Raw genomic sequence first — 16650 nt, forward strand, 5'->3', positions numbered from 1 at the left:
ACGCACCCTCCAGCAACAACCTCCCAGGCTCCCTACAAAAGGAACTCCACACAAGGTTATATCAAAAATAGCCTTTGTATTATCAAAACACATCAGAATCAGAATCACAGGATGTACATTGTGCCAACTGGCACGGGCAATATTTACAAGGGATTATGTACACCTGACAGGGCCACATGGACCACTGTCAGGAGCATCACAAAGTGAACTAAAACATACAAGTAAAAATAGGTCATAGAACGTACAGTCAATAAACACTGATAATCACTGCACTAGCAACAGTCTGTTCCATGAAATCCATCATACACAGTATCCCATCAGTCTAACTACATTAGACCCTCACCACGTAAGTAAAACCTTACACTAGGGGCGTAAATCACACAGGGAAGTACAATCTCCCTAACATACCTAAACAGGTAACACAACCTCTTATGCATACATCCTATCTAGAGGCATCAAACACAGGGTGCGCAAAGCATACTACACACGGTACATTTCCTAACACCCAAAAAGTAGTACATGAATCACATCAAGGTCCAGGTTGCGCCACTGCGCCAAAACCTAAACGTAGCAGCTGCCCACTACTTGCTGGGCAGCTGAGGACAAGAACAGGGCCTAAACGCTGCAGCTGGCACTAAGTGCTGCGCAGCTGGAGAAGGCCAAATTAGGGGCGAAGGAGTGCGACTCACTCCTTCGTCCAAAGACATGTCCCTAAAAGGAAAAACTAAACGGTGCAGCTGCCCACTACTTGCTGGGCAGCTGTGAAGTAAACTGCGACAGGGGCCCTCACTGGCCATTAGGACAGAACTGCGCCACAGGTTTGGAGCCCTCTAGGCTCTAGGACACAGGCTTTGGGGCGGGTGAGCCATCTAGGCTCAGGAACCAATGCTGCGCCCGTTGGAGCCCTTTTAGGCTCTGGAGATCAAATGTGCCCCCACAGGTTGGAGCTATCTGGCTCTAGAATAACTGGTGCATTTTGGGAGCCCTCTAGGCTCTGAAACAAATGGGCCCCAGGTTGGAGCCACGGGGCTGAGCACGGGCTTCTGTGGAGCGGGGGGAGCCACCTAGGCTCCTTTAAACAAATATGGCCTGGGTTAGAGCCACACCGAGCTCGTAAAGAAAACCTGCCCCACTGTTGGAGCGGCCCACTGCAAGACGGGGTCGCTCGTAAGCGCTCTCTCTGTACCCGTGCCTTCCAGGCACCTTTAGGCATACCGGAGCTCCCCCCAGCCCTTTAACACTCACCGGGCTATTCTCTGGTGGGGGGGCTCCTCCGGTCGGCGGTGTGGGCAGCTCTCTCTCTCTCCATGCGAGAGCCCCGCCTTCTTCTTCACCCGGGCCCCCTCTCGGGGCACGGGACACGGCGGCCATGCTTCGGGAGGCGGGGTGGGCTCCTGTCCTCCTGCGTTTGTAGATATCGGGGCTCACTCCGGCGACGGCGTGCGCGGGACTTCCTCTCGCAACCGGAAGTCCCGCCCGCCGTCAGGCACTCCGGTGCCTGACTTCCTGCATGGCCGCTGGCTGCGGCGGCGGCCTCTTTTCCCCACAGTACCGAGGGGTAGGCACCCTCGTAGTACAAATAGAGTTCGCGCGCGGGGTGGCACCCGCTAAGAGGCGCAAATAAGCGGGGTGGGCACCCGCGTTAATTTGAGGACACAATCCACTGGTATAAGGCAGGGTAGGCTCCTGTCTTTAGAGTATCGAAATAAGCGGAAAGAAAGCGCAATCGCGGCTCACGGGCCGGCGATCAGGGCACAAGCCTCCCCCAGTCTCTTCACGTCCACGAACAGGGGAGAGCAGACAGCTGGTGCCAATTAACCCTACGCTTCCTGCAGACACCAGTGGGGGAAATTAAAAGAAAGGCAGCACAGCGCTCCCATGCTGCAAAAGGTTTGCAAAAAGTCCTGGGGGCAAGGAAGATACAGCCCAAGGGTCCCAGAAGTCTTTCCAGGCATAAAGAGCAAGGCAGAAGAGTCCCAAATAAATCCTCCAGCATCCAGGGCATCCAGGGGCTGGGCAGGGCCCAGGGAGGCAAGCCTTCCCCTGGGCCCCAGCAGCAGCACACCCCTGGTATATTCAAGTCAGGAACAAGAACATTTTACATGAGGTCACAACCTCTTTTTATACACACAAATCCTTTGTTTCCAAAGGTGTAGGCAAGGGTCGAACCAGATGCAACTGGTTCCTGAGCACTTTGTTTTGCTCAGTCCCTCTCCCTATTCACAGGACAGGCCAGGGACGTCAGACACACCACAGGGGGTGGAGCCAGCACTTGTTGCGGGAAGGCCCAGCCCTATTGAGGTTCCCGGTGCACTCCTCCCTGCCATCAACATGCAGATCTCTCCATTCACCACCGGGGCAGACCCATCCTGACTCCTGGAGCCAGGCACACCAGCCAGCTCCAGCCAATCACAAGCCAGACAGTCAAATCACATTCACTGCACAGACAGACCAACTTCTAGAAGTGGCACTTCCACACTAGACACAATAAATCTGCACACATCATCGCGCAGCATTTAATCACACGAGTTCGCACATACCAAACTCGACTCTGCACTCCCCACACATCAGGAACTACCATGGACACACATATCCCCCATGCATTCCTATGGGAGGGCAGGCCAATCTCACACACGCACTCAGAGAGTGCACGCACTTTACACTGGGACACAGTGTCAAAGTGTGCAAAGACCAGAAATCACTATAATTATGTAATACTAAAAGGCAAAAAGTTCAGGGGTGAACCTGCCAGAAGGGCCAAGTCTCTCTGTTAACCCCACACTCACACAGCATTCCCCACCCTCACACAGACACACTGTCCACCATGCACTCACATAGGCACATTGCTCACCCTCACTCACACAGCTTACCCCACCCTCACACAGCTTACTGCACCCTCACACAGCTGCACTGTTCACCCTGCACTCACACAGCTTACCCCACCCTCACACAGACACACTGCTCACCCTGCACTAACATAGACACATTATTCACCCCACACTCACATAGGTGCACTGTTCAGATAAAAGTTACAAAATGTAATTAACAGATTGTTTATGTTCAGGAAGGGAGACCTTACTGCACATAAACAATTGTCCCCTCAACGCAGACACCCTTGCAGTCACTGCAGCACTGTGCATCTGCTCTCTATCTTCGGCACTTTCGCAGTGCCCCCACAGGACTAGTGTCTGTCTGCACCTGTGAGCTATTTTGCAGTCTCTGAAGTAGAAACAATCCCTGCGCATTATTTCCTAGCACTCCCACTACCCCTTCCACTTACTGCCTCCTTTTTATGCTCATTATAGAGCAGATTTACAAGAAACTGACGCATATGTAGAGATGCATCAGTTTCCCTGCACCATCCTGCGATACCCTTGCACCACCATGGATGCGCTGTATTTATTTACAATACAGCTCACCATGGTACAAGGATTGACACATGCATCAGAAATTCTGACGCATCTATTCCCAAAAGTCAAGCAATGCTGGAATCCAACAAAGCATGTTTAGGCCTATATTTATTGCACTGCATTACTGCTTATTCCTGCTTCAAGCAGGCGTAAGGTTTTGACACAGTGGCGTCCTCGATGTGGAACAGTGAAATCTTGTAGATTTCATTGCATCACTTTTACAAGGCTTTCCTGTGTGGGAATGCCCACCTTACATACATTATACCTGATTCAGGTATAAAATGACGCAGGGCTTTACAACGTGACGCATCTCCCTAGATGCATCACATTGTAAATTGCCCACATTGTTAATGCCGCGACTGCGTCACAACAGTGTTGCTACGGTGGCGCAAAAGTGTCACAAGGGGCTTGTAAATCTTCCACCTATTTTCCTTTGCATGAACTGCTTCTGCGGTGCCTGTCTGGTTCCACTGCAGTCAGAGCTGCAGCACTGTCTCCCAGCTCCGCCTTGCTCTCTGACTGTCCCTTGCCCTTAATGCATGAGCAGTGCTGCTCTGTTTCTCCGGCACCCAGTGCTGCATCAGTGCCTCTGAGGTGCTCTCTTAGTTTCTTGCTGCACTCAGTGCTGGAGCACTGCCGGTCTGCCCTGCCTTTCCATACTTGACTCCCCTTGTTTCTACTCTATGGTCACGTAGAGTGAGCGTGAGACAACTTCCCAAGGCTCTGAAGAGTGCTTAGAAGGCTTCATAGATGGGTTTTCTTTCTGAACTGGACTATGTTTGGTGTAGTGCGGGATTGTGAGAGAGCTGCGTGAGTTGCGTTGACTCTTCTAGAACAAAGTAAGGAACATCACTGTGAACTCACCAGACTGCTGTGTACCTCTCATCTCCAACAGGTGGAAGGAGTCGCGGAAACTGAATTGCTGGCAGCGCCTGACTGGCTTCTTCACTGCCCCGGTGGTGGTCTTCTATGCCAACGTGGTCTCCTACATCGGCTTCCTCTGGCTCTTCGCCTATGTCCTCACAATAGATTTCCAGACTACCCCTTCCTGGAGAGAGTACCTGCTCTACGTCTGGATCTTCAGCTTATTCTGTGAGGAAGTACGGGAGGTGAGGAAGCACCGAAACACACCAAGGCAACGGGCCATGATGTTAAGTTGCACCGTTTCTGTATAGACATCGCTTGATTGCCTGGCACCTTGTCACCAGTACACGCTTGCTGCAAGTTATCCACTGTGGGGTTTGGGACATGGAAGGGGGCAAATGCTGTTGCAGATTGCTGAGTGTTTGACAAATGAACAAACCTGCATGAGTTGAGCCAGAGAGCCTTGTTAGGTCTGGAGTCAACAAAGACCTTTTGATTTTACTGAGATAATATGTATAATCTACTTACTTTAAGGGACTTTTCAGCCAGATCTCTTCAATGATTGGTCCGTTATTGTGTCATTCACATTTTGATTCTTCCCACTACAGCATACAGCACAGGGCAGTGGGTCACCTACTTAACCAACTGGTTAATTTCACTTGGCGTAATTATATTTTGCTCTTTCACAATGAGCACATCCACTCACAAGCTAGTTCCCTTCAGTGCCAGTGTTTTAGTTTTCAAATTATTACTTTAGTGCTATCTTTGTGATAGCAAGAGGCTTTCTACCCACTCTTCATGTGGCCACAGGGCACATTCCAACTGTATCAGTTCCTGCCCCCTGCCAATGCTGTTGTAAAATACTTTGTGAGGCCTTTGTTTATATGACTGCTTCTATTTCACAGCATAAAATATTGTGTTCCTTGCCTCGGTTTCACCAGTGGTACTTTACTGAACTTTACCCAGGAAGAAAAACAAACGTCATTGTGTTTCATTTGCAGGGCACTTGTAATACGTTATTTAAATTAAGGTGGGGTGTAACTTGGGTTTAAGTATCCACTGTTTTATATTGTGAACCTTCTTTCCATCTTCTTTCATTCTTTCATTAATTCTTTGTCTCCTTTCATTCTTCCCTTCTTTCCTTTTTTTCCCTTCTATCTATTTTTCATTCCTTTGTTCCTTTTTTGGGTTTCGCCTGCCGAAGGCTGCGCTCTGCGCAGCTTTTCGGCGCAGGTGAAATCCTATGTTGACCATAAGGACTTCGGGAACGTCCCCCGGCTCTCATTGGCTAGCTCCATAAATGGAGGCTAGCCATTGAGTGCCGGATCTGTCCGTCAAGGCCGGACCAGATTCGGGGGCGTTCCCGAGATTTTTTCCCTGGGCGGAGTTACGTTTTTTCCGTTCCCTCCCCTTTCACTGAAAATGATTTCAGATGCGCTGTCCATTCCCGCCCCCTCTGTGTGCCTTCCCGCCCCCCCTCGCTGTCCTGTGCACGTTTCCCGCCGTCCGTGTCCTCTCCCGCCCCCTCCCGCCGTCCGTGTCCTCTCCCGCCCCCCTCCCGCCGTTCGTGTCCTCTCCCGCCCCCCTCCCGCCGTTCGTCTCCTCTCCCGCCCCCCTCCCGCCATTCGTGTCCTCTCCAGCCCCCCTCCCGCCGTTCGTGTCCTCTCCAGCCCCCCTCCCGCCGTTCGTGTCCTCTCCCGCCCTCCGTGTCCGTTCCCGCCGAGCCCCCCCCACGGAGGAAGCCTTCCCGACCCCACCACTCCCGCTGTCCGTTCCCGCCGCCCCCCCCCCAAAGGAGGAAGCCTCCCCGACCCCACCACTCCCGCTGTCCGTTCCCGCCGGTGGGAGGGGGAGGGGCAGAGATGCGGGCAGAGAGGGCAGCGCTGGGAGCAGCGAGAGATGCCCAGAGCTGCCAGTGTGCACCGAGGGTCCAAAGCGCCCTGAAGCCGCCCCTCTCTGAGGATTGCACTGATGGGCACGAGCATGGCGCACGGGAATGGGACAGGAGGAGGCCTCTCGGCTGGGACAGCAAGGGGAGCCCGCATCTCCCGCACACAGGTACGCCTATGATTAATAACTTTTACATCACTTGTACAGCGCGCCCCCCCCCCCACGTAGGAAGCCTTCCCGACCCCACCACTCCCGCTGTCCGTTCCCGCCGCCCCCCCCACAAAGGAGGAAGCCTCCCCGACCCCACCACTCCCGCTGTCCGTTCCCGCCGGTGGGAGGGGGAGGGGCAGAGATGCGGGCAGAGAGGGCAGCGCTGGGAGCCGCGAGAGATGCCCAGAGCTGCCAGTGTGCACCGAGGGTCCAAAGCGCCCTGAAGCCGCCCCTCTCTGAGGATTGCACTGATGGGCACGAGCATGGCGCACGGTATGGGACAGGAGGAGGCCTCTCGGCTGGGACAGCAAGGGGAGCCCGCATCTCCCGCACACAGGTACGCCTATGATTAATAACTTTTACATCACTTGTACAGCGCTTTTCTGCCTCATGATGCGAGTGCACGCGTGCTCCTGGGCGACGATTGTTTCCGTGCACGAGGGACGATGCAAAGGCCAGTATCCTAATTTAATTCACGCCCTCTGTATTATCTGAAGGAAGTCCTCCCATTATAGGAAATTCTGTTCTCCATGACTATAGGAGTGCCTTCCCAGTGTGTTCTTGTAGTCTGAGTGCCTGCCATTTAGTGCAGTGTTATACTTCTACTTGCATTGTGCACTTTTTGTGACATGCACACGTCACTTTTCCTCGTGTAATGTATCCTTTGCTACCTCTTGTATTGTGTTTGCCTCTGATACATGCACAATTGCCACCGTTGCCTCATGTAACATCTTTTTTTTGAGTATCTACCTTTTATTGCAGTTTTATACCTCTACTTGTACTTTGTACGCTTTTGTAACATGCACACAGGTCACTTTTTTTCCACGTGTAACGTATCGTTTGTCACCTCTTGTATTTTGTTTGCTCTTGATACACGCACAATTGTCTCTATTGCCTCATGTAACGTAACGTAACGTTTGCCGCAGTGTGAACACATTACTTTTTGTGGTCCAGCCAACGTAGTTTAACTTGTCTGATTGCAAAAGGCCTACTGTGTGCCTACAACCTGTCCATTGCTTACCATTGGTTGTGTTTTTTGTCAATCTCATTTATTTTCTTCTTATTCGATTACTTTTTTTTGTCTCGGATTGTACTCCGTGAGAGTGCATAGGTTTATCAGCTCTTTTCTTCTGTCCCCAGTGTGATCCCCATAAAATTTCCACACCCCCCCTATGTTCAATGTTTCTCTCTCAGAGCTGTTGGCAATGTAAATAACAATGCCATTTATTTATAAGTAAAAAAAAAAAAAGGAATTTCATGAGCAATGCCAATAGCTCTAACTTTTCCAAAGGCGAAACCATTGCATTGTAAATGCTTGTTCTTTCCTTCTTTTTGCATTTTCTTTTATCTTCTGTCCATCTTTATATTTTGTCTTTCCTTCCTTTCTTTCTTGCCTTTTTTGCTTTTTTTCTTTCCTTCTTTTTTTCGTTTTTGCCTTCTTTTTGCCTTCTTTCTTGCCTTCTTTATTTTTTCGTTCTTTCTTTCTATCTTTTTTCCCTCTTTCGTTTTTGCATTCTTTCTTTCATTCTTTCCTTTTTGCTTCATTCCTGTTTGCCATTTTCTTTCTTTTTTGCCTTCTGTTGCCTTCTTTCTTTCCTTCTCTCTTCCTTTCTTTCCTTCTTTCCTTTTTTCTTCCCTTTTTGACTTACTTCCTTCACTTTTGCCTCCCTTCCTTTCTGTCTTCCTGCCTTCCCTTTTTGCATTTCTTTCTTCCATCCATGTCATCCTTCCTTCTTCCCTTCCCTTGCCTTTCCTACCCTTCCCAAAGGGTGTTAAAGTTTTACATCAATAGATCAGCACCAGAGAGATGGAGCGCAAAATGGCCCCACTGTAGCAAGGCTCCTATATTTGGGGATACATAAGTTGCCCTCTTCTTCCTCATCTAGCCTTATAGATTGCACTGCTCCCACTGGATGTATCAAGGAAGCAGACCAACTATGGTTATTGCCGCATATTAGCAGCGGCGAGCAGCATTGAGCGAAGAACGGCCACTGGCACTCTATGGGTCGTGTGGCTCTAAGATGGAGGTTCTGCACCTATAACAGATGGATCATGGATGGAGCCCTCGCTGCCTGGTCTAGGCCCATGGATTGGTACCCAGATGTGACTGCACCACAGAACACAGCACCAGTGGGAGCCGGAGGAGTTGAGTGCGGGCGAAATTGCTGGTGGAGGAGAGCCCCAGCAGGCGTGACTGAAGCAGCCCATGCAGCTGGATATAGATGCAGCATGTCATGCTTGGTTTGTACTGAGTGAACGATCTGCCGGGACGCGTTCCTGAAGCATTAACAATGCGGCAATACAAGGCTCCTGGCAGTGCAGTAAAAATCATAATAGGCGATGCTGCCTACTGTCCACGACTGACTGCGCTTCCCACACTCAACAGGCACCATAGTGAGCTACCTGATGAGCTGGACGGGGAGGGCCCTCGCATGACTGCAGAGATTACCTCATGGCCACCAGTAACAATCCCCTGTGGCCAGTGAGACCTGTTTGTATCTCCCCTGCTGAACAGCATGGCACCAGGACAGAGCAAGGGGTAAGGCAGAGTCTGGACCTCCTTGGAGGTTTGCAGAGAGTGGACAGAGAAAAGCTGCTGCAAAATAAAGCTGGTGCTTTGGATCACACCCAGGAAATATTTCTCTGGGAGCCCCCTATCAGCAAACAACAGTGCACTACTGAAAGCGGTGGTACAGCAGACCGACTCTAGGAGAGGGGTGTTCCCTCCATAGTTTTAAAAATAACACTGAGCGCCCAGAAGAAAGCATCGTGAGCCACTACTCAGACAAAACAGTGGGCACATGGGTGGCAGCCCTATCCGGCTGTGATTCATTGCAAACAGCAAAAAACACAGTTGATCGACAGAATGTAGAGCAATGTCATACATTCACCCCAGTACAAGGATCTGGGCCTAAATCCATCGTTTTTTTGCACTCCACACCACCCTGGGTTAGACACTGGCTATATGTAAATCAGCTCTGACCCTGTGCCTCATGGGAACAGTCCAGTCCGAACTACCAAGCCATGTCTTTCCCAGACCGGAATCAAGCATCCAAGGACCGGTTTCTGGCTATCAGCCTTCATCAGCCTGGATAGCTTGACTCCAGTGGTGTGGAGAGCCTGGGACTCACGTCTGAGCATCCCCAGCACACTCGGGGTGAAAATTGCAAACAGCAGCTCCTGCTTAAGCCTCCCCAGCTGGTCTGCGCTGTGCCTGGTTGGGAAGGAGGGGTCACATCACTCCAGAAACACGGTACAAGTATGAAACACACAGCCAAGAGTGACAGCTGGTGAACCCTAGAACCCTGTACTACAACGAAAAGACCAAAAAACTGGGAAAGAGGCACCCCGATCAGAAATGCATATTGTGGCAAAGTTCTAAACGAAGTGTGGCCCTAAGAGGCCAGTGCGATAACGGTGCCCCGGATCATGCCTCAACAGGATAGGAGGGTACGGATGACATGCATGTCCTACTCTGGACAATGCAGGGCAGCCTGCTATCCATTGACCAGAAGACCGACACCCTCAATACCCGTATGTACACAATAACACTAAATATTGACCAAATTGACGGATGCCTGAAAGAAGCGGAACTGAGAATTTACCAATCAGAAGATGGCTTGAAAAAGCACAGTGATACCATCCACACCATGAAAAATGTTCTCCAAGTGATTGGAGCCAAAAATGAAAATCTAGAGTCCTGCTCCAGCTGAAAAAAATTCTGCATCCTTGGAGTGCCAGAAACAGCCAACACAGGGAAAATGGAAAAATACGTAGAGCGCAGGCTGACAACGTATTTTGGCTCTGAGGCATTCTCAAAACTACTGATAGAGGAAAGAGCACATAGGACTTTGGCAGCAAGGCTTCCTGGCATAGCATACCGTCTCAGTTTCCATGACCTGGATACAACGATTCACCTGAGACAGGAACAGTGCAAATTGTCATTTGATAGACACAACATATTGCTCTTCCTGGATTTTACACTAGCTGTGCAAGAAGCACCTCAGAAATATGCACCAATTAAACAACAGCTGATCAGAGATATTTTTCTGTTTGCTATGCTATATCCAGCCTGGCTTACGTTCACACATGGAGGGAAACAGCACATATTACAAACCCTACAGCAAACTATCTCAAGAAGCACAACAGAAGGAGCGCCTAGAGCAAAGAGCAGAATGACAAGTCACCCTGCTTGCCCACACTAAGTGATTCGGACTGACCTACATACTTCATTAATCCCACAAGGACAACACTCTGACTCCTTGCCCCTAGCCATTCTCTGTTTCCGGTCCCTCATCATCTGGATGCAGATGAAACCTGCCCAGTGGATTCCGGCTGGGAATTTTTCACCTTGCATTTGTATCTGAATACTATTGGCTATTTCACTAGACACCCCAACCCGCACTCTCTCGTTAAAGAGAGCGAGAGTACAAGCCAGCCCTCTGGCTTCCCCTACAGATTTCACCCCACGGTTTATTTACCTATGTATTATATAGTAAGTTACCTGCTTCCAGTTTCATTAACCGTTAGGGATGGGGAATACCTAGTGCCATTTTCTATTGTGTGTGGGAGGGAGAGATGTTGAGGACAAGCCTACAGGCTCATGAAACAACCCACAGACAACACGTGATTGCCGTGCAGCTAACCTAAGTTCTCGCTATGTAATGGGGGAAACAGATCTACCTCTCATCCATACCCGCAGATACCATGCCCCATGCTCCCATGAGTGCAGATAAGTCTGTACATGGCTGCCTCACGTGAGATAATTTACAACCCATGGAAGGCTCGCCATGCCCTCCAGTTTCTCAACATACATCACATACATATAGCCCTGCTATAAGAAACCCACCTGAACCCCAGAGCGCTAGCCGCTGGGAGAGACACAGAGCGGCCTCCTCCTACTCTACGTACGCTGGAGCTTTAAATATTCTGATAAAAAAGGACATCAATGTCGGGCTCCACAGCTCCGTGAGTGATAATCAGGGCAGATATGGCCTTCTATGGGGTCGACTAGGACTCACACGGATCACAATATTGAACTGCTGTAGCCCAAATATTGGGGACCCTGACTTCTATACTGCCCTCTAGGACAGGATTAACAAGATTTATCCAGCGTTTCTGAAATGGGGCGGGAACTTTAAATTGCATCCTTAGCAGAGACCTGGACAGGTATTTGACAGCACACAGAACCCGAACTGATGCATCGGACAGAATAGGAGACATAATGCAAGCGAACAATCTCTTGAAAGCATGGAGTTACAAACATCCTTTAGAAAAGAAAGGCTCATTCTACTCCTATGTCCACAATTTGTAATGAAGATTAGATCTATGGCTAGTCATCCATGATGAGAACAACTGGGTGATCAAGGTGAGATACCTGACTACCACCCTCTTTGACTACTCGCCTGTCCTGATGAAACTTTGCCTGATCGACTACTTGCCATTAAGGGCGACAATGGCAGCTCAACCTGGAACTCCTGATGGACCAGGTTTTCTCTGAGAATGTGTGTGTGGGTATCTTTGAATACTTAAAGCATAACATTGGTGCAGTGAATCACTGGGGCACAGTCTGGGACGTATTTAGGGCAACACTTAGAGGGCCCTGCATTGCAAAGCAGTATGGAGTACATAAAACACTCAAATAACACCATGACAGATTAGAACGCAAAGTCAAAACCAAGGAGGACAAACTGTGGAGCCCCAAGACCATATCAGCAGAGGTACATATCCTGCATTTACTTTCAGAGGATACCAAGGGTGGCAGAGGAAGAGCATAAATTTAGGGGAAAATATGCCAAAGTAAATGACCATGGAAATCATTTGCGCAAAACACATGGTCTTGTTGAAGTGTCCCTGGCCCGCAGATGAAATCATGGAGATCGAAGAAATAGCAGGTGAATGCCACCAAAGCTTTGACCACATTTTAGCCTCATTCACTGGATACTACACAACTTACAAACCCCTACCCCCCCATGCAAGTAGCAGGCTCACCTATACCACTTTAGCATGGCTGCGAGACAAACACAGGCTGAATTCTACTAAAGATACAGAGACATTCTGGGCCCTGTTTTACTGGAAATATATGAACAAGCATTCATACATAAAATACTACCGCCATTCATGAGAGAAGCGTTCATAATTACCTTACTGAACCTGTTAAGTCTCCTCATAAATGTGTGTCCTACCAACCACTTTCCCTTATTAATTGTGATGCCAACATATTAGTCAAACACATTGCATTGCCAATCATCGTATCCTTCTGCTACCATTTCTGGTCAGACCAGACTAGTCTAAATTCATCCAAGGCTACTCTACTTCCCACAACCTATGTGCATTAATTGCATTAAATTAACGACCTGGACCCCACTACTGCCGCTGCAACTGTCTTTCTAGATCCCACTAAAGCATTTGATTCCTTAGAATGGGGATGCATTTTCACAATATTTGCTTGAATGGGAATGCATAGTGCCTTGACTTCCTACATCTGGCGTGGTCTTGCCCGGAAGTTGTAGGCATGTTGGTCGGATGTGATTGCTACACTGAAACAAATACTTGCCTGTGACATCCCAATGGACCCCAGAGTGTCCCTGATCAGTTGGACTGAGAAACCCCACACAACCCATAAAAAACTTCAAGCACTGCTGCTGGCCAAGCGACTGGTTCCCTGCTATTGGGTAAGGATCTGATGCCCACAACTTCAACAATGGCTACAAGCAATAACATACTGCAGTGAACAACTCGAACTGTATGCAGAACATATAATCACCGCAGCAAGACCCAGAAATATCTGGGACCAATTCAGATCCTACTTCATGCAGTCCCAGACGGAAGATGAGGAAATGCATGAGGCACCGGACTGACTGTCACCTCACTAGGAGACCTTCACAGGCATGGTGCGTGTCTTTGGTTGGCATCAGTAGGCTGAGGGGAGATGGTGATGACGAGTGAACACATGGGAACGTTTTGTCACAGGCCTCCCTGCTGCGCATGGGGGCCATAATCATTTGCTAGGTGCACTGTGATGTGCCTACTGGGAGCATGACCCAACGGGAGACTCTAAAATGTGAAACTATTCCCAGGTGTACCCATGTCAGCGCCATCTCCCCTCAGCCCATTGATGCCCACTGTGCACACCCTCCGAGCCTCTCAAGGTGCCTCCCAGGTTCTTAGAGCAAATTTCATTCCTTTTTTTAGATCAAATAAAGTCCCTTTAAAAAGGGGCCCGTAAAGCTGACGGTATTTGAGTCTATGTTAGAATCCAATTTGGCTTTCAGAAAAGTACATTTGACAGAGTAGTTTAAGTCTGCACTGGTCCAGCCTGGAGCATCATATGATCAATGAATTCAGGCTTGTACGCCTTGGATGCCTCCTATCGGTTCACCAGACATCGCAATTGCTTCATTTTAAATACTCATCCTGAGGTGGGGTGAAAGGGGTCGCAAAACTCCTTGATGGTGGGCTACAAACCAATCCTTGTTTCCCATTTCAGGAGAGGATATAACAAATGTAGGAGAAGCTGCAGAACCTAGGTAGGATGATGACTTTGTTTGATGTTCGTGACACAGGTCTTCGCCGGTGTTGTTTAAATGATTAAGCTAAATTGGGTTCACGTGTAGAAGTGTTCTGCAATTAGTATCATGTGTGCTTTGTCATTTACATTTTTTATATAATTATATGTTTATTTAGATTATCTGAGTTTGCTATCTGATCTTTCTTAGCTTAATCTGAGATTGTTCACTGTTCAATGGTGTCCTCCTCAAACACACCAAAGGAGTCAGTGGGTGTTATCCAAAGTGTGGCAGAGTCCTTTAGGTTCTGAGCCATCTGCTGTGGGATCGGTGGAGCATAATACTGATAGACTCCAGAACATCTGCAGTGGAACTAGCGATGCTGAGCTGGGTCAATGTCCCACTGGGCCAGACATGGGTATTTACACACAAGGAGATTTGCCTATGAATTGGGGAAGGGGCAGCACCTCTTTCTTGGTCATAGGCTTGCTTCAAGAAGGATTTGTGATGCTTAGCATTGTTTTCATGAAGTGTATGAGCAGCAATTTATTTGTTTTTAAGCAGCTCAGCATATCGTGGACCAGTGCCAGGAAACCCTTGAAGGTGATAGTGCACTTAACAGAGACACATAACATACCACAGTGCTGTCAGAGCGCTCTACACAGTAAAGGAAGGTCCATTTTTACAAAGTAACATAGGGCCTGACTTAGATCTTAGCAAACGAGTTACTCCGTCACAACAGTGATGGATCTCTCATCTGCCGACATACCAATCCCATAGGATATAATGGTAATTATATTTCAGTCGACAGGACAACCACCACCGTTGTGACAGAGTAATCCATCCGGCAAGATCTGAATCAGGCCCATAATGATTTGAATGCCACTGTCATCAAAGCATTAAAAAACCTTGTTCTTGTTTTTGGTAGCTCTTCTACGACAACGAAGGCATGACATTTGTGGCTAAAGGCAGAATGTACATCAGCGAGTTCTGGAACATGGTGGATGTTGTGGCGATTATTCTCTTTGCTGCTGGCCTAACCTGCAGGTAGGTATAATTCCGGGAACATTGACCTTGATTGTGCATTCATTTTATTTAGGGCTACGTTTTATAGCATTGTCTGAACTCTCTGCAGGGTAACAATGTTTTTCAGAGAAATGTTGCTGGTGCAGCGAGTACCAAACAGCCAGTGTGCTTCACAATTCATTTCAGGGGCATCAGGATTACACTTTACAAGCAACCTTTCCCTATGTCAGCCATTGGTAAACTGTAGATACACCACACACAGCTTCTCCAGCGGTGCATCTCACAAGCGTGGTCTACATGTGGTGTGCCTAAGTGCATATTTTAATTGCACAGGACCTAGCCAAACAGCAACAGAGTACTGTACAGCGTCTGTGGTCCTGGGTATAGCTAGGCCTTGGTGCATCGAGAGTGGGACGCAAGAAGGCCTTAAGTAATGGGTACCGGTTAATGCTTGCCCTATTAGTCTTTGTGCAGTGTCCCACAGTTTAAAATTGTCATCAGGGCAATAGAGGTATTTTATGATCTAAAATGTCAAACATGGTACTCCTTTCCTTATTCACATTATAATTTATAGCAGGTGCTAGTTATAAATTCAGTGTGTCTTCCTGTTAGAAATTGGGTCTGTAGTTGTCAGAAGTATGTACCCTGTCCAAGTAGGGACCACAATCCTAGTCAGAGTAAGTCAGTTGCACACCATAAATTCACCTGTGCTCACCCTCTGGTAGCTTGGCACAGAGCCAGCAGGCTTAACACAAGAGGCAATGTGTAAAGTATTTGTGCATCACTTACTATAGTTAAACAGTGAAAACATCTCACAAAAACAAACCACACTTGGTTAGTAAAATAGAGCTTAATTTATCGAGCAAAACAAGATGAAAATGACAAAAATTGAATGCGTAGAACCGGAGTTCTGGATTTTTAAAGAATATTTTGACATCTAGTGCTTAGAAGCATAAAACGGGGCGATCTAGTCATGCTGGACCGGGTCAAATCTGAAAAGTCAGGCCGACCGCGATGGAGCGCAGGCCGGATACAGGAACCACACAGGGCCCGTTGCAAACAGTATCTCCGCGGAGGAAGTGTAGACGGCGAGGAACAAGCTTCGAGGAGCGGTTGGAGGTGGTGGCAATTCTTAGTATTGTAGGGTATGCATCGGTTCCAAGTTACACAGTTGGAAGACGCTTGTGAGGCAGGCGTTGTCTCATTGTCAAGCTGCGCATTTGGTGATTTGATGTTCTTGAACCGGCAATGCATCAGCTTCAAAGGGAATGTGTTGCTTCCGACCAGCGCAAAGTCAACAATGAGTGGATTTTTATGCTGCCACACAGGAAAACCCACTTCCAAGGGCCCAGAACTGGATTGCCACCACTTGGCAGGGTAGGGCTCACAGATTGCAGACTCCAGGTGCTGGTTGGAGAGTTGCAGGCAGTCTTTGATGTCTCTGAGACTGCAGAACAGGAGGCAAGCCCTTGCAATCACTCTGGGTTCAAGTGGTGTAGGTCCAGTCCTGCTCACCCAGACAGAGAGGGCAGCCGGCATATCTGAACAGCAGAAAGCAGTTTTTCCTGAGCAAAAGTCCAGCAGAGTGGTAGTCCTTCTTCCTGGAAGAGTATCCACATGTCCAGAAGTGTACTCATTTGGTAGGGTCAGAAGTCCAGTTCTTATACCCAGTGGTGCCCTTGAAGTGGGGGAGACTTCAAAGACGGTCCTAGAAGTGCAGAGAGGTCCGCCCTTTCAGTATT

The 16650-nt window shown here is 48.7% G+C and overlaps 1 protein-coding gene across 1 annotated transcript in view; it reads left to right on the top strand.

The window, feature by feature from the left end:
• Window positions 1-16650, top strand: part of LOC144773615 (transient receptor potential cation channel subfamily M member 2-like) — a 531293-nt gene that overhangs the window by 280485 nt on the left and 234158 nt on the right. Inside the window, exons 18-19 of the mRNA XM_078658758.1 lie at window positions 4306-4519; window positions 14811-14929. Of these exons, the coding sequence (XP_078514884.1) occupies window positions 4306-4519; window positions 14811-14929 (333 nt within the window). The remainder of the gene's footprint in view (window positions 1-4305; window positions 4520-14810; window positions 14930-16650) is intronic.

This window comes from Lissotriton helveticus, chromosome 8, assembly GCF_964261635.1.
Source record: "Lissotriton helveticus chromosome 8, aLisHel1.1, whole genome shotgun sequence".
Taxonomy (NCBI): Eukaryota; Metazoa; Chordata; class Amphibia; order Caudata; family Salamandridae; genus Lissotriton; species Lissotriton helveticus.